Source organism: Periplaneta americana, chromosome 11 (assembly GCF_040183065.1).
Source record: "Periplaneta americana isolate PAMFEO1 chromosome 11, P.americana_PAMFEO1_priV1, whole genome shotgun sequence".
Classification (NCBI taxonomy): domain Eukaryota; kingdom Metazoa; phylum Arthropoda; class Insecta; order Blattodea; family Blattidae; genus Periplaneta; species Periplaneta americana.
The window spans coordinates 117,445,511-117,473,332 of NC_091127.1; the positions used below are offsets into that span (position 1 = coordinate 117,445,511).

The window sequence follows — 27,822 nt, forward strand, 5'->3', positions numbered from 1 at the left end:
GGCAAAGTTGCAAAAAGTAGCAGCTAGTTTTTATATAGGAGAAAGAATAAGGTATTGGCTTTAGTATTCCGAAAAAATTTTGACCAATCATTCTGAATTTCCGAGAGTAAAAATACTCAAAACTAGAAATTAAAATAGTAATAATTTCTCAATTTTCAAGCAAATTTCACTTTAAAGTAGTACGTTTTGTGGGATTTTTAAAATATGGCAAACATATCGTGGTCTTCCATATCCACCAGTAACCGATTAAAATCGTCTGAAAAACACGTCCTTTCAATCATAGTTATCGAACATAAATTATGAGCTCGGCTTCAGGCCGGGGATGCGATAAGGAACACCATACTTCTGATTTCTTTTACAACACAAGAGCTGCACAAATAAGCGTAACTATAATAAATCTCGTATCCTTGGATATTATAGTAATTAAAAACTCCATAAAACATGAAATATGTGATATTAGATTTCTGTATTTTGCGCTGCTAGATAGCGAAAAAGGATCACTGTGCGTCGTAAGCAAATGCAATACTATAAAGCTAAAATTCTCAATATTTACAGGGAACGTATGCAGGGATTACAAATTCGTTCTAAATATACGCATCACATTATTAATGAGTGCATCGATCTATCATCTCATCAGGATGTCACAGAGACGTCGAAGTGGTATGTTTTTACATGTTTAGAACAAGAATGGTCAAATTGTGAATACACAACCTCATATCGCTAGGTCATTTAAAGAATATTATACAGAGATATTTCAAGATAATTCTCCACGTAATAAAATTATAGTCTTACTTCATTCAACTTTCCTAATCTGAAGGATGCACAGGACAATATTATATTAGAGATGCCGATCAGGAAGGAGGAAATTTAGTTTTACTACAGGGTAAAAAATAAAAACACCAGAGTCTGATGGACTGCCACATGAATTTTATCATGTTTTTTGGGAATGTATAAGTGAAGAAATTACTGATATGTATAATGTTATTTTACAAAGAGATAGTTTCTGTACATCACAAAAACAAGGCATTGTGGAACCAATTCCAAAGAAAGGAAGAAAAGAACTTATCGATTATCTTCTAGTACCCTCCTTAACCCTCCTGCTACCAAGGTTTTTCACCACGTACTGCTACAAAGGGGAGTAATACAATTATCCCCAGCAGAATGATATACCAAATTTGTTAAGCATTTGAAATATAAACAATGTTTGTGTTATTGACTATAGACTGTAAAACATGTAAAAATATAAAATAATCACCCTATTTTTTTTTAAATACAGAGTGATTCAAAAGTCTTGTTCCACTTTGCTGAAAACGGATACCAAAATTAATTAACTTAAGATATGTTACTGGTGACACTATGATGTAACATAATTATATAGTAAATTTAAATTTGCCTCTCATTTCAAGACAAATTCCACAATGCTATATGCGAGTAGTTTTGAAATAGTGGAAAACATATTTAGAAGCAATGACTGTAACATAAATTATTGGAAATCATTTCAGTGAATTCTTGAAATTTGAATATTAGAATACTATATATACAACCATGAGCATCTGAAATATATTAATTTATATTGAAATTAAATAAAACATTTGAAGTTCTAAAAATTAAATAAACAAAAATGTAAAACTAATAAATCAAAGTTTAGTTTTTGTTCTAATTCAAATATTCGAACACTACCTATACTACAATGAACATCTCGAAAAAAGGTTTCACTAATAATTATTTCTAACAAAATCATTTTCAGAAAAACAAAACACACAGAAATAAAAATAAACAAAAATAGGAATAAAAGTTCACGATAATGTAAATAAGAGTATAAAAATTTTATAAATAACATAAAATGAAATAATTTGGAAGCAGACAAACTTAGAAATGAAGAATATTAAGCTCCTGGTTGAATTTTATCTCCTGGAATTTTCATGACATAGACTGCCAAGGGGGGCAACATGATCATCTTAAAATGGATTAATTTTTTATGTTAGTTTTTATTCAAATTGTGAGTAGACATATAACGGAGAAATACATGGAATTTCAAAAATAAATATGGAGAAAAATGAAAATAATATTGAAAAATATCAGCAGAAGGGTTAATTATTATTGTAAGCTCCTGGCTCGTGTCCTGACGAATTGTCTTAAGCAGATTTTACCAAAGTTAATTCGCCGTGCGCAGAGTTGTGGCGTAATGGACGATCTATATTTGATGTAAATTGTGCCTTGAGAAATGTAGTAGCACACTGCTGTAATTATGACAATAAAGCAGCTGTCATTGTGTCCTTAGCAGTGCCAGATTTAGGCCTAGGCAACCTGCAGCAATTTCCAGGGGGGCAGCATTGCATTTCTCTCTCTCTCTCTCTCTCTCTCTCTCTCTCTCTCTCTTTAGAGTGAACTTTGTTTTTAAAACACTTGGTAAATCATTTCTGAAGTTCGTTCTTGAACACCTTGTAAAAATCGGAAGTCGCTGTCGCGGCGAGAGTAAAAGGAAAGTGTGCAACTGCATAATTATATTGTAATATCGGTATCACGTTATTATACTATACTATACTATGAAATTGCTTAAATTACTTGTATAAACAAGAATGCATTTTTGAAAATCAAATTGGATATGTTTTTTTCTTATTTATCGCTATGAATAGTAACCACAACTCTCAGTTACATTTCCAATATACAGAATGGTGCAGATAAAACTAGCCCGCCTCCCGTTTGAATGCGAATGCGATATTTTGACTGCTTGAAATTCCATTATCGTATTCTATCGTATCGTGTCATAACGAAATAAATAAACAACTACAACAATGGACAATTTTATGCAATACCGGTAATAGATTGTTGGCATTCTTCCTGTCAGCTATCAATCGAATTGCACGTGTCTGCTCGCATTCTGCAAAATGACTTACTCGAACTCGATACAAGAAAGAATGGAAATTGTGGAATTGTATGTGAGAACAGGTTCGATTAAGGAAACCCGCGAAATTTTAAGGACAAGTTTCGGGTAGAGGACAACTGGAGAAGAGAACAATACAGGGTTTGGTTAAAAAGTGGCTCCCTACGGAATCTGTGCAAAATGTGGAAGTGCATCTGAACATAATTAGAGTCCTTTTCAGCACTTCGCGTCTGTATTTTTCTTCTGTATTTACTCTATACTTACACGGACTACTTTTATCTGCGCTATTCTGTATATTGTCAACAATACTATTTAATCACTTTCCAGCATGTGCACTATACAGAGTGTTTCAAAAATACGAAGCATAATTTCAGGTATGTATTTCCCACATGTAGACAATCAAAATAGTTCATTACAACGTGTGTCCGGAAATGCTTTATTTCCGAGTTATGGCCTTCACAACATTGAAATTCACCGGAACGTTTTTCTTTCCGCAGGTCGTTGCCGTCAAAGGAGACATTAAGAGGGCACTCTGACAGTTCATTCCGAGGCGAAGGTTACATTCAGTGTTGTGTAGGCGTTAGACTGTGCGACATGTATTCAAATCAAGAGCTGGCAGAGATAAACTTCATGTACGGTAAGGCGGACGGCAATGCTGCGCTGGCTCGTCGTTTGTACCAGGAGAGGTACCCACAGCGACAATGTCCAGATCGAGAGACATTTGTACGTCTCCATTACCGTCTGTGCGAGTATGGAAATTTAACTCTCCTGGTTTGGGAAGGGGACGACCAAGATCTACAACTCCAGAAGTACAGGAGGAGATTCTGGAGGCTGTGAACATGACTCCTTCTATCAGCACACGAAGGGAAGCGTTGCAAGTCAATGTTCCTCATACGACTGTCTGGAGACTGTTGAAAGAGTATTAATTGTATCCTTATCATTTGCAACGTGTACAGGCCCTGTCACCAGCAGATTACCCTGCACGAGTTAGGTTCTGTCAGTGGTTCTTGCAGCAGTGTGGTGTAAATCCGAACTCTCCTGCCTTACGTACTATTATTTACAGATGAAGCACAGTTCACACGAGATGGCATAACAAATTTCCACAATCAGCATGTATGGGCGTATGAAAACCCACGTGCAACTGTTCCATCTCATCACCAGGTGCGGTTCTCCCTCAACATGTGGGCCGGTATCATTGGTGATCGATTAGTTGGACCCCATGTACTTGTAAACAGACTTACGGGGCAGGCGTACACAAACTTCCTGGAAAACACCATACCTCATGTTTTAGAAGACACTCCACTGATCAATCGTCAACACATTCACTTCTTGCATGATGGCGCTCCTGCACACTTCAGTCGTACGGCTCGCCGGTACTTGGATCGAAGGTTTCCTGATCGATGGATAGGTAGAGGTGGCCCAATTGCTTGGCCTCCACGCTCACCTGATCTGAACCCTCTCGATTTCTACTTGCGGGGCTATTTAAAATCATTGGTTTATTCGTCTCCGGTGCCTGATTTGGAATCCCTTCGGAATCGAATTGTGGCATGTTCTGAGGACATACGCAATACTCCTGGAGTTTGGGATCGTGTTCGCAGGTCAATGAGACATCGATGTGAAGTCTGTATTCAAGCAGGAGGTGGACATTTTGAACATCTTCTGTAATGACAACGACCTGCGGAAAGAAAAACGTTCCGGTGAATTTCAATGTTGTGAAGGCCATAACTCGGAAATGAAGCATTTCCGGACACATGTTGTAATGAACTATTTTGATTGTCTACATGTGGGAAATACATACCTGAAATTATGCCCCGTATTTTTGAAACGCCCTGTATAAACCGATATGAAAGGTCTACTCCGCAAAGAGTTGGAGATTATTTTTCAATTTTGTTAGGTGTGTAAGATAATATGAATGGTTACCACAGTTGGCGACACTGCAATCATTCTCCCACTCCACCTCAAATAACGTCACAATGACGGAATATGGCCGCCTTCTTCCTTCAAGTACGACGATTTTCCTATATGAGTAAGGAACCTATTTAGAGCGAGTTGGGTGGGACCACAGCTCTCCCAGTGTTCACACCGAGTTTCTACTACTCCACACTACAAAACTAAGGTATTTTCAGTGTTTGTTTTTAATTTCCTATGCTGGCAGTACATTAATAAAAATTCACCCAAATCAAATGTTAAATGTTATGTTTTATTTAACGACGCTTGCAACTGCCGAGGTTATATCTTACATCAGCACATTTAAATGTCATCGACCTAGCCCGGGATCGAACCCGCAACCTCGGGCATAGAAGGCCAGCGCTATACCAACTGCGCCAACCCGGCCGACCCTTACAAATCAATGGCTCCTTATAACTTCCAACATTTCTGTAACACTTATCTATTCGTCAAAAGTGCCCTGCCGCCACGGTTTTATTCTCCCTTGCGTTACATTCTCTCCTCTATCTTCTGAATGACAGGTTATCTGGGGTGAGTATAGGTTCAAATACTTGTAACAGTTCAAGCATTTATGCTGACGATGTGAGTGTTGTTTTATCGAGTGATATTGATATACAGAAATTATGGGACGTAGTTGAACCCTTTGAAGATATTGCAGGTCTAGAAATCAATACAGAGAAATCCTATGTGCCACCTATAGGTCCTTTTGCTGAACGACCTAATATGTACCCCTTGACGACCGTGGACAACATGAAAATCCTTGGACTCATTTATCATAGTCAAGCCAAGATGATTCAGAGTTTAAACTGGGATCCCATTGTGCATAAAATTAAAATTTTAGCAAAATACATGTATTAACGTAACACTAGTTTTTATGAACGTATATGGGTTACACGCACACACGCACATGCACACACATCTCAGTTACGGTACATTGCACAAATTATTTGTCCTCAGAAGCATGTTCGACAAATTACTGTGGCCATCCTGTGGTATATTTGGCATGGATGGATATATATTTAAGTTATGCAGGATGCAGTTACGTCTCAAATGGAAATGGGGCGGACACGTCAGTAGGATGGACTGCAGCAGGTGGACGTATGCTTCGACCATGTGGGACCCACGCATTGGGAAAAGAAGCAGAAGACGTCCAAGGAGAAGGTGGTCGGACGTGTTCCGGAGAAAGACTGGAGCGCAGTGGACGAGAACAGCGAGGGACAGGCAGGCATGGAAAGGACTGGAAGAAATTACGAACACTATGTAAACTGTGTATAGTTGTGTATTGTTTATATAAGTAGTTTTGTGTGTGTCAGTTTGGATAGCTTGATTCCGTGTATAGTTGGTATAGTTCATGTATTTAGTTAGTATAATTTTAGTGTTCAATTGTATCGTTTTTGTGCGTTTAGTTTAGATAGTTTGTGTGTTTAGGCTGTACAATTTATGTGTGCAATTTGTATAGGTTTTGTGTATCTAGTTTGTGTGTGAGTTAAGACTGTGTATGTGTTCAGTTTGTGTGATTTTTTCTTTTTTTTTATCGTGTGTTTAGTGTGGATAGTTGTGTGTTCAGATTATAATTTATGTGTTTAGTTTGCATAGTTTTTTTAGGATGTTTAGTTTGCATAATTTATGTGTTTACTCTGTACAGTTTTTCGTGTTTAGTTGGTATAATTTGTTTATGTGTTTAGTTTGTAAGTGTATAGTGTAAGCTCTCTTGGACTGACTCCCCAAGTGTAGTAGACCTTCAGCTCACCCTACACTCCTGTAGGAGGCCGTTGCCCTTATGGGATTTCAGGCTTTTCGTAATTCGTATATATTTAAGGTTCCAATATCGACTTTGTACCTTGTCGCGGAATTATGGAGGGCTTAGATTATGAAATATACATCTAAATTTCTCAACTTAATCTTGTGTAGAGATCTACAAATGGAAAAACAAAATGCAATTTTTATAGCTGGTTTTTCGAATGGAGAAATTTGCAAATCCCCTCTAATTTAAGTCTCATACCTAAACATATAAAACACCTCCAGATATATTTTCTGGAATGCAGTTATTACAAGATCAATATGCAGTAACCAAACATATTTCATACGTACACCTTAAAGAGATGTATAATAAATCTTGTATAGGATTTGCACATTACTAAAGGCTCACATCATACTAATTCTGACCTTTTCGATCAGTGGCAGTGTGCAAAATAATCATTATGCCTTCACAAGAAGAATGAAAAACAAAAAAAGTTTCAGTGGCAGAGAAATGGGTACGGGTCTTTAGAAAAATGGAAGAAGGACAAATGCTTTACTGTACTCCTCGGAAAGTAATACAAATGGTGTTACGCTTACCAGGCACATCTGCTCCAATAGAACATGTATTTTCTGTAATGAATAGTGTTCGGACAGATGAAAAATCTCGTCTTTCAGTTTCAAAATTGCGATTAATTTTGATGGTGAGGATGAATTTCTCATAGTTGTTCAGAGTTTTATGACATTATATTGAAAAACAAGGCTGTTCTTCGAAAAATTAGCATATCAGAGAAATACTTCAAATTCTCAACAGGAAGAATCAATTAGCAAGCAGTGAGAAGAGAGTTACGGTTACGACTATATGAGGTATGTTCATCAGATTTACTTAATATACTATATTCCTATACCAATATAGTACTCTACTGAATGCTATTTAGTTGTGAAAACTGAATTAACATTATGGAGGTTGGAGATAGTAGAATTTTTATCTGTTGAAATCTCATCTTTTTAAATGTTACAAAACAGTTCTTCTTGTTTTATCACTGGGCCTACTATTTTAGTATAATTTGATAGTATAACAGGCAGCAGCACTCAATTATGTATATGCAAAAACGTCATAAGTTTTTTAAGGTGTCCCGTTTTCAATTCATAAAATTATGGTAACTTATATATATATATATATATATATATATATATATATATATATATAACTTTCAGGAGAAAATTTATGAAAAGTCTGGATGTAGCATATGTCGTAGTAATTTGATACCAGAAGAAGTTTCCTTTCATTAAAGACTTAAATTTATCATGTTACAAGTTTTTCTTGTTCAGTGAAAAATAATTTATTTATTTAATCTGACAGGATTAAGGCCATAAGGCCTTCTCTTCCATCCTACCAGATAGCACATATAAATATAAAAAAGAAATACAAACACTGATGATAATAATACAAATTAAGTTAAAGCCCTATAGAGGATCAACAGAGTCAAAAGAACACTATAGAGCTCTCATCGAGCTAATACAAGGAAAAAAAGACAGTAAAACAGAGATAGCAATGATGATAGTGATAACTGATGATGATGATGATGATGATGATAATAATAATAATAATAATACTAAATATATTACATATTAATTGTCAATTTTACAACAGCATAGTTACAATATTTCCTATATGTCATGGGTTAAGGCGAAGTTACGCAACCTGACAGGTGTTCAACAAGCAATTCCATGAGCTAGAATGTGATTTTTTAATTTAAATTTTAATTTTGATATTGTCCGACAGTCTCTGACATGGTTAGGGAAAGAATTCCAGAGGCGTGGAATAGATATGCTGAAAGATGATGAGAAGAAGGATGTTCTGTGCAGAGGAATAGAGAGAAGGTACATGTTCCGGGTTCGAGATAGTGAAAGGTAAACAAAACGAGATGCTAGGTAAGAGGGTGTGGAGGTGTGGATGATTTTAAATAGTAATAAGAGAGAGTTGAAGAATCTTCTTTCTTTAAGTGGATTCCAAGACAACAATTCTAGTGATGGTGTTACATGATCGAATTTTCTAATGTTACAAACGAAACGAACGCAGATATTGTAACACGCTGTAGTCTATGGGCAAGATCAGTATTTGGATTCGTGAATAGAGAATCGCAATAATCGAAATGGGGCATCACTAAAGTTTAGATCAGGTTCTTTTTAAGGCTGAGAGGTAAAACGTTGGTTAAGTGTCTGAGGGAATGAATTATCTATGATGGATAAGGACAGTTTTGCAAATGACCTGCTTATCTGTTGTTGAGGTTACACTTACACCTCTAGCTGCCCTAGTAGATTCATGAATGTTACGATCTTTGAAATATGATGAATATTTTCCGGGAAATTTTAAATCAGAGTTTTCCAGAGAAATTTCAAAATTTTCAAAAGTATCCTGTTATTAAGCTTATTCTTAGTTTGCTGACTTTTCTGGTTTTTATAATTATGCTGATATAATTATCATTCTTATTTTATCCTGATCGGTAGATGAACTAATTGCTGCTCAAACATCCACAATTTACACAACACATAACATTTTCTGTATTATACACAGCTATTATTATCAGGGTAGCCGAGAAGGGGCGGCAAAGGGGGCAAGTGCATATGGGCCCTGAGCAGTAAGGACTCGTCAGATTAAGTGAGTCTGATTACTTTTTATTATCACGAATAATTATTCACAGATACATACCGGTACTATAAAATTTTGTAAGAGCATTTGTTACATAAATCTGACATATTAACCAACAATAGTAGAATTAATACAAATTACCACTTCATTATGTAAATGTTTAACTTTTATATAATAGAATATCGGTTTCCCACGTTAACAATCATCGACACAACACTTGAGGGCTTCGGGATTTGCCTGAAATATGTTCCCGTCACTTGTACCGAACACGTTCAATTAGCTTGCCCTCTTAATTATCAACTCCTGCCGGCCCACCGCAATATGCTAGTGGATTTATTTTATTGGGTTATTTTACGACGCTGTATCAACATCTAGGTTATTCAGCGTCTGAATGATATGAAGGTGATGATGCCGGTGAAATGAGTCCGGGGTCCAGCGCATGAGTTCTATGTAATTTACATTCATATATATATATATATATATATATATATATATATATATATATATATATTTTTATATTTTACTTTTCGGCAATTCGGCGAAATTACACAAATCAGTCAAATTAAACATTTCTCACTCCAATATCAGACTTTATTACATACAACTCATGATTAATCATTTAAATCATTGTTATGCTTATTACCAGGGAACGGATTTATATGGACTAAAAATATATGAAATATGTAAATATATATGTAGTTATTTTTACCAAAATATGGAATTAAATATGGATTTTTACCAAAATATGGAATTAAATATGGACTTAAAATTATAAAAAAATGACTATGTACGTTAAATATTGGTACATTTTAATCAAACTAAACAAAAAATATAATGGACGTACCTTATCTTCCAATGTAGTTTCAACAAAACACAATTTTTATTGTCTGTTACCATAACAATAGGTTACAAACATTTCTTTCAAGTGCTGAAAAGTGAATCTTCTTCTATTGTCTCTGAGGATAGATTTATACTGACTAAAAGAGCGTTCGACGTCACAAGAAGTAACTGGTACATAATTCAATTTCACAATGTCTGCTGGGGATAAGTCCAAGTTAATCTTCACTGTTGATTCACCACTCATCACAGCAACAACCTTTTGTAGTTCTTCATATCCAGGGTTTTTTGAAAGTACAGTGTCCACCTTAGCTCTTACTGCATCTGCAACTTTACCTCTACCACGATTCAGTTGTTCCACAGTACTATTTATAATTTCAAAACTTTCAGATAGTGAAAGGTGCCTATTTTGGAGACTTTTGAGCGTTTTTATGATGCATGAAAATGTATGCTGAATGTGAGCTAAGTCATTCTTCACACTTATGTCACAGGTAACTGTTTTCGCAGTATCAATTGAGACTGCATCTTCAGAGTCCAATGCAAGGAGAACATTGTTAATAGAGTCTATATGTTCGGCATAATATTCAACTGCTTCTAGCCATGTACCCCATCTAGTTAAAATTGGCTTTGGTGGCAATGGAATTTCAGGGTACATTTCTTTCAACACGTTAACTCTACTGGGAGCTTTGAGAAATACTTTTTTCACTGATGAAATCAACAAATCTACTTTAGGGAAATTGTCTCTGACCACTTCTGCCACACGATGAAATGCATGCGCCACACAAGTAAAATGAGTCAATTTAGGATATACAACAGATAATGCTTGTCCAGCTTTGACCATATAAGGGGCAGCATCGCTAATAAAGAATAACACATTATCGTACATAATACCCTTTGGCCACAGGATACCCATAGCTTCGTTGAACAGTTTAACTATAGTTTTGTTATTGCACTTTTCTAGAACATCACAATGTAAAAGAATTCGTTCAGAATATTGTTCACTTAACAAACCGATAACTACATTACCAACAAGTCTACCTTCTTTGTCGGGAGTCTCATCAATGGAAACCCAAATTGAACTATCTTTAATTTCATCTCTTATCTTCTGTATTGTCTCATCGTAGATGGATGGAGCATACGTCTTCCTAAGTGTTGACTCATCCGGGATTGTATGTTGAGTATATTTTTCAAGGAATTCTCTGAAGACCTTATTCTTTAGTTTGTAGAGAGGAATATCAGCAGAGATGAGAGAACGGCACAGGTCGATGTTAAACTCAGATCTTACATTCGATGTTGTTGGTTGTGTTAAAAACAATTGTCTCTGCTTGGAATTTAGTTGTTTGTTGGCCTGATGTTTACTAGTTGTAATGTGTTGTTGCACCAGGAACTTTTGTGTAGATGATACTGCACACTGACACAAATTACAAAATAATATTTTATTGTCAGTTGATAAACCATCTTCTTTAAATTCTGAAATGTAACTTGTTAGTTTTGATTTTAAATTGACTGAATGACGTACTTTTGGCATATTTACCGTCTTTATAGTATGATTTACAAAACTGAACCTATGTGTACTCTGACTGGCATTTAACTGTTGAGCTGCACAACTGAAGTCTGTTAAAAATTTTAAATTAAATTAATACAGTTTTGTAACTTACTTTCCCATTGTTGATAGGACTGCTAATTTTCAAATAACTCTGATGTTAAAGGGATTACTGAACATGTGTTTAAATCTCTATTGTTGAAATGTATTTTTAAAAGTTAATGGAATTTTGTTTTGTTTTATTGTTAAACCTAATATAATATGGACTGTTTTATATGAAATATGGAAAATATATGGAAATTAACGAAAATATGTACTAAACTCTAAAATATGGAAAAATATGGAAAATAAAAGTAGGATTTTTCAACCCTACACATTGTGAAACATAAAGATAATGCAAAATATAAATTATATTAGCTTTATAAGTAAATATGTATTTACATATAAATCCTTTCCCTGGTAATAAGCAGGGAAAGGATTTATATGTAAATACATATTTACTTATAAAGCTAATATAATTTATATTTTGCATTATCTTTATGTTTCACAATGTGTAGGGTTGAAAAATCCTACTTTTATTTTCCATATTTTTCCATATTTTAGAGTTTAGTACATATTTTCGTTAATTTCCATATATTTTCCATATTTCATATAAAACAGTCCATATTATATTAGGTTTAACAATAAAACAAAACAAAATTCCATTAACTTTTAAAAATACATTTCAACAATAGAGATTTAAACACATGTTCAGTAATCCCTTTAACATCAGAGTTATTTGAAAATTAGCAGTCCTATCAACAATGGGAAAGTAAGTTACAAAACTGTATTAATTTAATTTAAAATTTTTAACAGACTTCAGTTGTGCAGCTCAACAGTTAAATGCCAGTCAGAGTACACATAGGTTCAGTTTTGTAAATCATACTATAAAGACGGTAAATATGCCAAAAGTACGTCATTCAGTCAATTTAAAATCAAAACTAACAAGTTACATTTCAGAATTTAAAGAAGATGGTTTATCAACTGACAATAAAATATTATTTTGTAATTTGTGTCAGTGTGCAGTATCATCTACACAAAAGTTCCTGGTGCAACAACACATTACAACTAGTAAACATCAGGCCAACAAACAACTAAATTCCAAGCAGAGACAATTGTTTTTAACACAACCAACAACATCGAATGTAAGATCTGAGTTTAACATCGACCTGTGCCGTTCTCTCATCTCTGCTGATATTCCTCTCTACAAACTAAAGAATAAGGTCTTCAGGGAATTCCTTGAAAAATATACTCAACATACAATCCCGGATGAGTCAACACTTAGGAAGACGTATGCTCCATCCATCTACGATGAGACAATACAGAAGATAAGAGATGAAATTAAAGATAGTTCAATTTGGGTTTCCATTGATGAGACTCCCGACAAAGAAGGTAGACTTGTTGGTAATGTAGTTATCGGTTTGTTAAGTGAACAATATTCTGAACGAATTCTTTTACATTGTGATGTTCTAGAAAAGTGCAATAACAAAACTATAGTTAAACTGTTCAACGAAGCTATGGGTATCCTGTGGCCAAAGGGTATTATGTACGATAATGTGTTATTCTTTATTAGCGATGCTGCCCCTTATATGGTCAAAGCTGGACAAGCATTATCTGTTGTATATCCTAAATTGACTCATTTTACTTGTGTGGCGCATGCATTTCATCGTGTGGCAGAAGTGGTCAGAGACAATTTCCCTAAAGTAGATTTGTTGATTTCATCAGTGAAAAAAGTATTTCTCAAAGCTCCCAGTAGAGTTAACGTGTTGAAAGAAATGTACCCTGAAATTCCATTGCCACCAAAGCCAATTTTAACTAGATGGGGTACATGGCTAGAAGCAGTTGAATATTATGCCGAACATATAGACTCTATTAACAATGTTCTCCTTGCATTGGACTCTGAAGATGCAGTCTCAATTGATACTGCGAAAACAGTTACCTGTGACATAAGTGTGAAGAATGACTTAGCTCACATTCAGCATACATTTTCATGCATCATAAAAACGCTCAAAAGTCTCCAAAATAGGCACCTTTCACTATCTGAAAGTTTTGAAATTATAAATAGTACTGTGGAACAACTGAATCGTGGTAGAGGTAAAGTTGCAGATGCAGTAAGAGCTAAGGTGGACACTGTACTTTCAAAAAACCCTGGATATGAAGAACTACAAAAGGTTGTTGCTGTGATGAGTGGTGAATCAACAGTGAAGATTAACTTGGACTTATCCCCAGCAGACATTGTGAAATTGAATTATGTACCAGTTACTTCTTGTGACGTCGAACGCTCTTTTAGTCAGTATAAATCTATCCTCAGAGACAATAGAAGAAGATTCACTTTTCAGCACTTGAAAGAAATGTTTGTAACCTATTGTTATGGTAACAGACAATAAAAATTGTGTTTTGTTGAAACTACATTGGAAGATAAGGTACGTCCATTATATTTTTTGTTTAGTTTGATTAAAATGTACCAATATTTAACGTACATAGTCATTTTTTTATAATTTTAAGTCCATATTTAATTCCATATTTTGGTAAAAATCCATATTTAATTCCATATTTTGGTAAAAATAACTACATATATATTTACATATTTCATATATTTTTAGTCCATATAAATCCGTTCCCTGCTTATTACTGTTGAATACCCGAATGGACTTAACGTTTAGATTTCGTTGTAACATTTTGAATATCTGATTATGCCATATAGGCGAAAACGTTCATAAAATTTTCTCTGTAAGATGTATTAGCAAATAATAATTAGCAAAAAAATGATAAATCATATGATTGAAAAATTTTAAAATAAATTTATAATCTTGAACTTATTTATTGAAAAATCAAATATGAATTGTAAGATTTCTCCATTCTCCTGTAACTTCATCCCACTTAGCCCTAAATATTTTTCTAAACACCTTATTCTCGAACACGTTTTAATAATAATAATAATAATAATAATAATAATAATAATAATAATAATAATAATAATAATAATAATAATAATAGTGATTGGTACTTTCCCAATCCTAGCATTCAGATCGCCTAATAATGAAAGCTAGTCATTTTTATTCATTTCATGGATCGCGTTTTGCAATGATAAGAATTCTGCGCTTGTTCGTATTTTGCCTTCTGTCGCATACATTAATAGGCTGTACTGTAATCGTTAAGGTATTCTCCTTTTATTCTTAATCTTAATATCATAATTATTTAATTAATAAAGGAATATGTCTAAAAGTAATTTATATATCCAGATTGCTACCCCAGTTGATGTTCTTCGATCTTGAGATACATTTTATAAAGGATTATATTGTATATTAATTTAATTATTTTGACGTTTTTAATTTGTTTTCCGTTCCTGATAATGGTACAAATATGAGTTACACACAGTTAGTTCTCTTACTTGCTCAGTTTCTTTATTTGCAATTCCCCTTACGAGTATATGTACTGTTTAGACTTTAGTAATGTAGACATAGCGAATAATAACTGTATAGTTGTGGTAGTGATTGTACAGTATAGTTCTATAGTGCAATTGGATATAAGTACTGAAGTAGTCCACACCTGTGGAGTAACGATTACCGCGTCTGACCGCGGAACCAGGTGGCCAGGATTAGAATCCCGGTCGGGGCAAGTTACCTGGTTGAGCCTACGTAAAGATGTTTTTTTTTGGTCCTATAGAATACAGGGTGTTCATTTCAAAGTGTGTCATGACGTCACTGTTGGTGAGTCAGCGATTTGAAGCGAGTTTCAGCTTTTATGTCAGATAAGTTGCCTATTAATCAAGGCGTTCAATCTGAGCTTAAGAACGTGTACGGTATAACTTGAACGTCGTAGCAACAGATGGCGGTCTGTACGGTCTCTGTGCTACCATAACCTCTTTCGAACTGTGTTTTGCGCGGCCAAGTCGTACGCAGGGTATTTGTTATCATCGGTTGCGTACGGCAACAATCCACAACACAAATCAAATGCTCCGTGTCCATGTTGACCGTCGAAGTTAATGTCAACAAATACTGTACGTAAGTAATTGTCTTAACCCTCTCCCCATATTCCGACGGTAAGAAAAAAAAACTCAGCTCAGTACATGTTTCCAAACAGTTCACATTCCTGCCACTACAGGCGTTACCTTACGTATCGGTAAGTACTCTTCAGAATGAACGCCGTACTTGGTAGGCAACTTCTCTTGCATTTAGGTAATACGCCTTTGCGGACATGTAGGAAGATTGAATTCTCTAGGCTCATCGGCTAGCCACATGACGACATACAGCGAGCCATGACACACTTTGAACTGAACACCCAGTATGTCTGTTACGGTAACAATTAATATTAGAGGAGAAAAATTCGCTCCGGCGCCGAGGATCGAACCCGGGATTACGGTAACAATTAATATTAGAGGAGAAAAATTTGTTCCGGCGCCGGGGATCGAACCCGGAAAAAAAAACTCTGGAGTAGAGGGATTCCATCCGGTGCTGTGGATTCAACTTCGGTGTAGTTCAATGGTTAGAGTGCTTGGTACGTAGAACCAAGGGCCCGGGTTCGATCCCCGGAGCCAGAGGGAATTTTTCTTCTCTAACATTGTTATCTGGTTGAGGTTTTTTTCCGGAGCAAATGCTGGGTAACTATCGGTGCTAGACCCCGGACTCATTTCACCGGCATTATCACCTTAATTCCATTCAGACACTAAATAACTAAATAACCTGAGATACAGCATCGTAAAATAACCCACTTAAAATGAAAAAATAGGTACTGAAGTACAACACTTCAGTTGCGATAAAGAAACATCACACGTCGGCATATGATTCTTTGTGAGTAATCAGTAGACATCGGATTTTTAGGCACTAAAAATTGCAGTTTTAGGTGCCTAAAATAAGCTCAAAATTTGTAAAATTAGGCTCTATTTTAATGAAAATAGGCATTTTAGGCACATCAAGGTATCATACTTATTTCTTTCACTGAAATTTTTAGTTATACACTAAAATACGCACAAAAAAGTATGTTTAAACATTAAAAAAGAATACTATATTATATTTATAAACAGAGCTGCACAAATTTAATATATTGAAACTAATGAAATAATGATTATTGATATCAAGATTACTCATTTTAAGTTATTGAAATTCAGTTCCATGCTCAGACTTTATTATAATTATCTGCACAGTACACCACCAGAATTTTTTTCTAAATTCTCCACAGTTAACCTTTGCCTTTTGTCACTGAGAATCATTTTGAAAGCAGAAAAACTTCTTTCAACCGAAACTGATGTGAGAAGCGCAAATTTTAAATTAGATACAATAGAAACATCAATACTTACTGGAACATTTACACTTTCCCCCGATATCACTCTTGATACTTTCTCCAACAATGAAAATCCTACATTCTTATTTAATACGTTGCCCCACTTATTTTTAACTTTTTTCCCAGTTTCGCCCAAAGCAGAATGTATGTTCACTTGAGCTTCCTTTACTATTGCTATTTGGCTACAAAGAGATTGTTTTTCACGTTCTAATTGTTCAATGCTTGCAGGTATGAAAGAAAAGTTTGATGTTATGTAGGCAATATCGTTTTTCACTCGTGAGTCATTCAGACAATCTTTCACTGCTTTCACACACGCTGCACTATCAGTTTCAGGTAATTTATCAATAACTGTGACCACTTCTTTAAAATACTTAGAATAATACACCACTGACTGAATCCAGGTTCCCCATCGGTGTAACAACCGGCTGAGGTGGGAATGGGATATCTGGAAAGTTCTCTCTGAATATTGAAATCCTGGATGGGGCTTTACAAAAACTTTTTTTGTGTTAGAAATAAACGAATTGACAAGAGGAAATTCATTCCGGATTGTTTCAGAAACCCTGTGAAGGCCATGTGCTAGACAGGTTACATGCGTGAGGTTAGGATAAAATGTTTTAAGAAGTGGAGCTGCAGCAACCATGTATGAGGCAGCATCAGTACAAAACAACAGAACTTTAGAATCGTCTATATTACCTGAGTATAAAGACTGTAGGCCTTTATTTACAAAATAAGCAATGGCTTGGCTATTCACTTTCGAAAGTTCCTTAACACATACGAGGTGTGGAATCGAAGGTCCATCAGGACTAAGTTTTCCTACTACCATATTTGCTATATACCTATTCATAGGATCTGAGGTTTCATCCACAGAGACCCATATGTAAGAATCACCTATATCCTCCCGAATGGAAGCTAAAGTTTCATTGTATATTCTGTCTAAGTAATTTTTTCTTAGGGTCGACTCAGATGGGATATTTTGTTTGCAGTATTTTTGTAAAAACTGTCTTAAAACCGGATTTTCAATTGCATTCCAGGGAATGTTAGCAGCAACAAACGCTCTGGTTAAATCAGCATAGAAATTGCTGCTGAGATTGGATGAAGTAGGCTGTGTTAGTAAAGTTTGTTGCAGTTGATTTTTCTGCTGAGCTTTAGCCTTATGAGCCGCTCCTTGCACATGCTGCTTTAGGTGGCACTTCTTTTTTTGCGAAATCTAAAAATGTAAAGTAAACTGAATTAAAATAAAATCCTAATTGTTGTATTGCCGTATTTCTATCACAAAGTTAGTGGGTTCGAACAATCAAAATTTTAATGACCTGCAAATACTTTAACTATCGGAATTTAAAAGGTTAAAGTGTAGTGGTCTTAAAAAGAATTATACCTCAGGATAGCTCAGTCAATGTATAAATATTATAGGCCTACTCATTAAAATTAATAGAATTTATATATTTCAACTATTGTTACATACCTGTTTTTGCTACAAATCTTGCAGAATATTATTTTTCCATCATAAGTGAATTCTGAATATTCTGTTAGCCATTGCCGGATCAATGTAGATTTTGCACTTATATTTTTCGGCATTATCGCGTTAAACTTCACAGGAAAACGTCCTACCGCTCAAAACTTCTCAACACAAATAAGGTGAGGGAAAGAGCAACTGTTAACGAGCATACAAATGAACCGTTGTTATTGAGATTCAATTGGAGAAAAATACAAAGTTCCACTTATTGTTGCATTTCCTGGTAGTGTTAACACTAGGAGGGCCATTCTTTTAAATATTTTGTAACGGTTTACCCTACTAATTCGCAGTTTTACGACTTTTCATAAATATTTCAAAAACACTCTTTCTCCAAAAATTGTGATTTTATGACACTCTGAAGGGCAGTACAGCTAATCGGTTTCAGACCGAAAACAGTCATTTTTATAGTATAGTATATCTCTGAATCGGTAGCAGCACATGTTGTGATTGTTGCCTGCCTGTTGGTTCTTTGTCGGCATTTATGCCTCCAAACATGTTAAATTCGGTGAAATCTATTGCGAGTGTCGTGAGATTCAAAACATTTTGTTTCCTTTATCAATGGTTTCATGGCCGGTGTGAAGCAAACTTTCCACTTTTTAAATGCCTTAAATTTCGCAGTGAATGCATGTATAAATTATAAAAAGTAAGAGTAAAATGCGAAACTTTACAGTGAGTTAGGCATTTTTAGGCGAATATTAACAAATTAGGCTCTAATAACCGTTTTAGGGCATTTTAGGGCACTATAAAACTCTTTGAATACCTTTCAATTTCCATGAAACACAAATATTAATAATTATTTTTACTTTTCTCCCAAAGAAACAAAATAGGCATTTGCCCTAGAATCCGATGTCTGGTAATCAGCTTCCAATCTACCATCGACGACTAATCACGAGAATCAAGAACTCTGGCTCTATCTTTCGCACTTCACCTTAAGCCTCCTTCACATTTTTCAAGTAACTTGAATTCAAGTCACGTGATTTCAAATAACCTGAATTCAAGTTGCAGTTCAGACATATTCAAGTTATTTGTTTTTAAGTAAGATAAAATGGCGTCGATGGAAGTTGTGCAATTAGAAATTTCTGTAGTAGCAAGCCTCCGTGCCAGGGAAATGATAAATATATTGAAGAAATGGAAGACGCGTTGTTCAGTATGGGTTAGGAATTGGGTTATTAAGAGAAATACACGACCATTGACCATTAAAAATAAAATAAGTGAAATCTTTAAACAGATTTAATAATTCTTAATGTAAATTTAATAAAATATAAGCAGTTCTGATTTACAATAATTGAAAATGATTATTTTGAAGCTGTTACAGTTCCCCCCCCCCCCACCCAAAAAAAAAAACTCTCAGCCACATTGAAGTGTGCTAGTTTCGGCCGATTAAATGTCATCCCTTCAAGCAACACACTTCTTAATGCCTCCTATATTCCTCACTTCTTCTCTATCTACACTTTAATGGTTTTTAACTATTGTCTTTCATATCTCATCTGTGTCCACGTTAAAATCTCTGCTGTTCAATTCTTCAATGAACTCTTCCTTCCTTTGCATTCCTGTCACGAAACTTTACAGTTTCTATAATCCGTAGGCCTTCGTGAGTTTTATACAACTCCAGGAACTCAAATATTTGGTCATTATTTCACTTACTGTTGTTTCCTATTATTTTTACGTTCTCAGCAGAACAGAAAAACAATCAACTGTTAATTTAACGCTTTTAAAACAGCTATTAATTTAAATTCCGACGCTTTTCCCCTTGAATTGAAGTTATCAAGTGACGTTCACACTCTTCTCAAGTTGTTTCAAGTGTCCTTTCAAGCCAAGTAAAAATTAGAAAGGGATTCAACTTCACTTGAAACTTGAATTCAAGCCGTTACTTGACTTCAACTCAACTTGAAACATAGTTCACACTTTTCAAGTTCGTCGAATCAAGTGGCTTGAATTGAAGTTACTTGAAAAGTGTGAAAGAGGCTTTAATGACCTCGATCATATTCCACTTTTGCAACAAGATAGTATGGTGAATCCCAAGGCTGTTGAGAGGGCAGAGCATCACGTGTCCTATGTATGACAAACAACGCAGTAGAGTCAGGGTAGAACAAATCTGGACCCCGGGGCCAGATACGTCATAGCGTCACTTGTTTTTCTCCAACATGATCTATATAGTTATTATAGCACTCATAATAGCGGATAATCAACACAAGTACTAGATATATAGTGGAGGAATTTTACTGAAGCTTAGTCGGCTTGCCGATCTGGAGTTGCGCTCCGGCGCGGGTTCGATTCCCGCTTGGACTGATTATCCGGTTTTACAGTGCTTGTAGTTAGCAAGGTCCGTCGATAAGTCAGGTCGTCGCACGCCGCCATATTTGCGCCATCTATTCGATTTGTTTACATTGCGCTATTGAGTCAATATAGAGTTTGCTATGGCCACTTCCAACGGACTCCTAACGAATATTCACACGTTTATCACTGGGATTGTGGCACTGGAAATCAATTTAGAACACTTTTATCTCAGCCACGACTCATTTCAATTTTTATTGTACAATATAAATGCAATTGTCACTACAATGACAAAATAATTCTTGCAGATAGCACAGAATCAACTTAGGAAACGTAATTAACAGAATCGCAGTTTCACTTCACTTCCACTAGATGACTCTTGACTTCCAGCAGACGATATGCTATAGGTGTAACAGGTATGCCAATATCGGCAAACAAAATGAAACTGTGAGGAATGTTACAACTGGTGTGCTAAACGTGAGGAATGTTACAATAGTTGTGTGATACATTATGTTAGGTTTGGTTAGATTAGGTTTGTAAGATTATATGAATGGTTACCACAGTTGGCGACACTGGAATCATTCTCCCACTCTACCCCAAATTACGTCATAACGACGAAATATGGCCGCCTTCTTCATTAAAGTACGATTTTCCTATATAAGGAACCTATTTAGGGCGGGTTGGGTGGGACCACAGCTCTCCCAGTGATCACATCGAGTTTCTACTACTCCACACTACAAAACTAAGGTATTTTCAGTGTTTGTTTTTAATTCCCTATATTGGCAATACCAAATTCAACATTCACCCGCTATTGTTGGGTTGTGGAAGGAATTTGTGTTTAAATTTATATATTTCATAAAATGAGTTTCCTAAACATATTTCGAAAACTTTCGGAGAACGTTCTGCTTGACAACAGCAACCGATGGCGCAAAGATGGCGGACATTAGTGGAATGGGATGAGAAGACCTGACTATACCTGGTAAGGTTTATCTTAGGTTCGTTCCAACAACAGTCAGGAACCGCCCGTAACCATCGTGAGCATGCGCAGTACAAAAAAAGCGTTCCAACACAATCCGAACCAGTCCTGAACCGGAAACATGTACTGCAGTCGGGCGTTCCAACAAGCTTTTGACACGGGTTCGGAACGGTCAAAAATAGTCCGTGGATTGAGGCATGTACGGAAGAGTACGCAAGACGCGCATGCGCATAAGCTCACCAACGTCTCCTGGATACTGAAGAAAGACATGATCGACTGTTCACATCATTGAGGTTAAAGATGAAAAGTGACAGTACAGACGAATAATAAAACTAGAGATTTAATTTAAATTTTCGCCAAAAAGATAGGGAATGGAAATTATTTGGATATTGAAACAGTTAATTACAATTATTTCAACATGCAGCTTTGATTAAAAATATAATACATAACGTACATACATTAATAATTAAAAAAAGAACTATTTTTAGATGAGAGTCCCCCAGTACACGACGTTGAATTATCGGAATTCTTGCCTTATGTTTTTTGTCATCTTTTTATAGAAAATGATGGAAATTCTATTTTCTGTAATTAGAATTAGCTGCGAAACGATAATAATTAAGCATCCCGTTCTTAGCAAAGATGATCACAGTTATAGCACCTCTGGATTTAGTACATAACGATCCGCGAAAGCGTTCCAACAGCGTCCAGTCCAGTTTCAATCCCATAGCAGATGCTCAACTAGCGCATGCGCATAAGATGGTACAGGAACCGTACATGAACTGATCCATGAACCGCTTGTTGGAACGAACCTCTTGTCTCAGTAGCAATAAAACCAAGTCCCTTCAAATGAGGGTGGAGATTATAGGAGGGTTGTAAATTTTCAGAATTCCTTTCAAAACCTTGTTATTGTACAGGCTACCGGAACTCAGTTTCTTGAAAGACAAGCTCAGTGACGGAACTACACAGTACGAAGAGAGATATTTTGTAATTTTATTTTGTGCTACAGAATGTATCAACTGGTCCCTTCCGCCACTGGATGGATGGACGGCATCGCTTCACTCCCCCATTGCCATATCAATTCAGACGAAGTAAGACATATCTCCTTTCTCTCTCTTTTAACAGTGAGACAAGATACATCACACAGACTCTAAGAGCTGTTCGACAGCGACATCTAGCGACCTTGGTAGTTAGTACCAAGCAAAAAAGTTTGGATTTTTTTTTAATTCGTCAACTTTTTGGATACAGTATCGAAATCTTGGGTGATCTCCCGACTGTTCCTAATTACTTTTTGCTTATTGCTGAGAGGTAGTTCATTTATGATGCTGCACTCCCGTCATAACCAGGATGAACAGCGTGAAAACAAATAAGACAGATAACTATGAGAAGAGGAACAAAGGTGTACGATGTCTTGTTTAGTACTGAGGGTTATAAGTTCCTAGTTTTGATATATACACATATTGGTGGGAATGTGCCTGCTTATAAAATGTTTCAGCGAATCTCCTAATGATAACTGGGATACTTTCCACTTTTAGATCTTGATGTATCTGTTCGTTTCTTGTATACCACCCGCTGTTATGAATTACACGTAACACTTTATTTTGTACTACTCGAATGGGCTCTAACGTTGTCTTAGGTGCGTATCCCCATACTGTTGAACCATACAAAAGCACTGATCTAATCAGCAATGAAAATAATTTGGAGACCCCTGCCATTCTGTGTATGTGTGAATCCCAGTATTCTAGTGGCACATGATGGACTGATAAGGATGAGTTGCAACACTGGATTTGGCTGCTGACCGTTGGCAGAGAGCAGAATCGACAGTTGAAATGCGATCAAGATGGGAGTTCATCGTCTGCAAACATTTCTCAAAACCGACGTTTCCAATGTGTTCTACCGGAACGTCGATATCAAGACGCTGGCGGCCCAATACCGCCAAGAAACCGGAAAGCAGCCTTTGATGGTGGTAGATGGCTCAAATTGCGTGCGGACGATTTACATGCCGAAGGACAACGGATGGGTTCTGGGTGGAGACATGCTGGATTTCATAAAAGAGATGAAGAGTTTCGTTTCAGCTTTTCGTGTGAGTGTGTGCAGAATTAACTTATTTTATTTTTCTCATATTATAATGTGAAAAATCTGAGAGAAGGCAAGCGAATGAATCAATGACCTTGACTAGCTTACTTATCTATCAGACTATCATATCTCAATTTATACTATAAATAATAATAATAATAATAATAATAATAATAATAATAATAATAATGATAATGTGTCCTCATATTATGTATCAGGATGTAAATTCGTTTCTAAAGCCTTAAGTTGCAATAACTGCATTAATGATTCCATTAATATCTCCTACGGAAACCATCGACACACACAGATCAGATACATGCAGATAACAAACAAAGGGGTTTACATAGAAATAACTTATTATAGGAAAAAATTATCTATTTATTGTAAATGATCTGCCATTTTATACACACAAGAAATGGCTGTATTGGAACTGGAATACACTTTGTTATTCGATTAACCATGAGATGTCTCTGCAAACAACTGAAGTTTGTCACTAGATGGCACTAATAATAATAATAATAATAATAATAATAATAATAATAATAATAATAATAATAATAATAATAATAATTTATTCGTTTCATAGATTTCAGCTAGCTATGTGGCTATGAGATGTGAAACTCGTTAATAATTGATTGAAACCAAAGTTTTTTGAAATGAGATATGTTCTTTAATCCCCGGATGAAATCACAATTTAATCACGTTCTTAAATTCAGCAAAAAAATTCATCAGTACTCATCCTAAAATCATGGCTGAAATTAAATTATGCTCCTCTGAATGTAAGGATGATATTTTTATGGATTATAGCAGTGGCGTACGCAGAACTGAACGGAATTATGCAACAATAGACCAACTGACAATTTGAAAAAAAAAAAAAAAAGAGATATTTGCACAAATTTGTTGTTGGATGGATTATTTAACTCGGAAAATAACAAGAATGCGATATCTGCATTTCTGCTGCTATTTATAAGCAAAATTAGTTTATTGCATAAAATTCATTTATTTATTTTGCTTTGCAATATTAAATCAACTGCTGGTAATAATAATTTTGTATCAACAAAAGCCACCCTAAATAAGGGTTCAATAGATCGGCCTACTAATTAATTCACGATGAGCAATGATTAAAAACAATTATGTATGTGACAATTTGAAAGAAAAAAACATTAAGATTAATGATAGAAACATAGAAAATCATTTACAATAAAAGTTTCTTAGGTACAAATGATTACTAATTATAGCTAAGGATGATTTTAACACATGAGATCCTATGGCATCAATCGTTGCATCAGAAATTTTAAATTGTTTAAGTTGATTTAAAGTTTATCGTGGGATCGTGTCACGGGCACCGAACGTGAGTCCAAAACTGTCCAATGTGTGATGTATTGTGCTCCGAGATGCTGACAACAAGGCTCATATTATGACTTGTTTTTCATGACACACCTCTTGTGGCTGTTGCTCATGCATCTCGAAACGGATTGTGGGATCAAGAATGACACCCTTATCAAACGTTGGTCTATGCTATTGCTGTAGGCTACATAACAGTAGAGGAGGCAAGACCTGTCATGTGGCCTTATTATGCGCCGTGATTACTGTTCTCCAACCAGGAGATCAACCGTGAAAGGAATGTGCCTACTATTGCGTCATCTATTGGAGCGAAGTAGACAGATAATATTACCGTTATAACGTCAGTTTAAAAACCATGCCCTCTCCTGCATATGTTATTTCCTGTGGGGAGGGATTAAAAGACCAGGAAATTAACAGTGATCTAATTTTTTAACTAGGGTTGTATTAAATATGTGTGTATCAGTGTTATTGTTTGTGCTGTGAGAGTTAGCCAATAGAGATATGAGTACCCACGTGTGTAATCTTATGACATCAACATTCATTCACGGCATTACCCCGTTGCGTCGCATTCTCCTGAACTTTCTCGTGGTTAGAGTACAGTATAATATCATCAATGGATATGGAGGGGGAAGACCGGTTTTAGTCTGAGATGATATTCCGTGTCTGTAGATCCGTATAATATTAACCAACATGAAACAACTCTCTTTCTGATAGTTCATTCTTTCCCCTCTCGTACAGCTCACATGCCAGATCTGGCCTCTCATTCTCATTGTATGTAGTGTCATTTGAGGTGACATCCAGACTACCTTAATATAAATTAATAGTGTTGAAACTCTACGATCTACGCTGTCTGTTCTTTAACGATACTTTCTTATTATTTCTATTGCTTATTCCGAATGAAACAAAACAAATTAATTAATTCGAGGGATTGAAGATAACTTACGTATTAAGATGAGATATTAACGGAACTATAAGAAAGCTAATGACTCGATAAAACGTTATTCAACTACTAACGCGACTAGAAGAAACTCTGAAGAGCGGAAAGAAAATGTATAATTAACATAACAGATTGACTGCACATGATTAACATATGAGGCAGGGGCGAATCTAGCTACTTGGCGCCTCTAGGCAGAGAAAAATTAATATTTCCGCCCCTTATTTCGCCCTATATGCGTAATTTGGATCAACTGAAATAATTGATTCCGCGTTATTATCACTGTTTCTAATGTCGGAAAAGCCTGACTCAGATAAACCACACACTCCACTATTTTCGGTTCTGTTCGCCACATTCATACACTTCGATGTATCTGGACTCGAACTGGAACAAGCTGGTTGTGTGTGTTTTTTAAATAGCATATCTATTTTTGGACTTTTTCTCACAATTTTCTCTTTTTTTAATTGCCTTGTCTTTCGCGAGTTTCCGGTATTGTTGTTTAGTCAACTGTCCGAAGACAGGTCTGGATCTCACAAGTGACACCATCAAGGCATCATCACTCATGAGGCAACTAGGCCAGGAGATAATGGGACAGGGTGGCCAGTTCCTTTCCCCCTCCATTGCATAGATCGCCGACTAGCTACATTACACTAATCACACTTCAGATATATACAAACAATTGCATCCAATTCCAAAACTGTCTAAATCCATTTTTTTTTAAATTGAGATAATGGCGGTTTCGTCATCTACCTAAATGTCTCTAGGAATTTTCTAATGAATGTTGTGCCTAAATTCCCTCTTTCCTTCCATAAATAAGCTTCAAATATGACGAACACTGCAAACAATTAGGGAAAAAGTTATCAGTTTTTGGAGTTTCCTGAAAATTGTTAAGAATGGATGTAGACAGTTTTGGAATTGGAGGCTTATTGTTCTTCCTCTGACACATATCGTCAAATGAGATGTACTGTCTGATAAGAGATGTAGCCTACATATTAGCCAGACCTTCAATCAGAGATGTTTCCGGTATTGAGAACCACTTAGCTTTTTCCGACTGTCACTCATTATAATGCATATTAAAATATAGATCACCTAGGTAGAAAACAACTGCACTGTTTACCGTTTCAAATTAAACTGAACTGCCAAGAGTCAATGGATGGCGATATTTTCTTTGAATTGAAGTCTGAATGGGCATTACTGAGTATTGATATTAGCGGCGTCTCTCATCAAAAAGTGTATAATTGGGAGCAACAAGATTTGCCTTCCAGTAAGTTCTTTAAGTTCATCACGTGAGACTCTCACTGTGAGAGGGCATAACATTGAAAAAAGTGCTACGATCGCATTGTGATCAGTGTTGCCAACTCGATTCTTAAAAATCCGCTAAGATACAGTACAGACATCGCTAAATTGCTATACTGTCAATGTAAAAAGATTATTTTATCGCTGTGAGTGTTAAAAAAGACCCGCTAAATCCCTATATGAGCAATACAAATTTCATAATTTTTACCCGCTAAACTAACATTGAAAAACGCTAGATCTAGCGGGAAAACTGCTGAATTGGCAACACTGATTGAGACACTATTATTGTAAAACTGTCCTTTTTTCCGTTGGCAGACCGTTGATTAAATATGAACTGATTTTTGCCAATTTTATTCATATCCATTTCATTGTGCGTTTAAGTTCATGTACTTTTTTTTAAAAAGAGTTATGAATAACATTAAAAAGACATATAAAAAATTAACAGTAATAGCACAGTCTAGTATATAAAGTCACGGAGCTTGAGTTTATGAG

The 27,822-nt window shown here is 35.6% G+C and overlaps 2 protein-coding genes across 3 annotated transcripts in view; one reads left to right on the plus strand and one right to left on the minus strand.

Annotated features, from left to right (window-relative positions):
- The window catches only part of LOC138709264 (uncharacterized), a 293,926-nt gene extending 272,964 nt beyond the window's left edge, over positions 1-20,962 (minus strand). The window contains exon 1 of the mRNA XM_069839922.1: positions 20,889-20,962. The gene's annotated coding sequence lies outside the window, so the exon portion shown is untranslated. The remainder of the gene's footprint in view (positions 1-20,888) is intronic.
- Positions 20,963-23,456: 2,494 nt separating this feature from the next.
- LOC138709265 (constitutive coactivator of peroxisome proliferator-activated receptor gamma-like) overlaps positions 23,457-27,822 on the plus strand; it is a 52,551-nt gene continuing 48,185 nt past the window's right edge. Inside the window, exon 1 of one of the 2 annotated variants that reach the window (XR_011334893.1) lies at positions 23,457-23,763. Coding sequence is in view for 1 of the 2 variants with exons in the window: in XM_069839924.1 (XP_069696025.1) it covers positions 23,521-23,763 (243 nt within the window). In the remaining variant the exon portion in view is untranslated. The remainder of the gene's footprint in view (positions 23,764-27,822) is intronic. The other variant, XM_069839924.1, reaches the window with a different exon arrangement.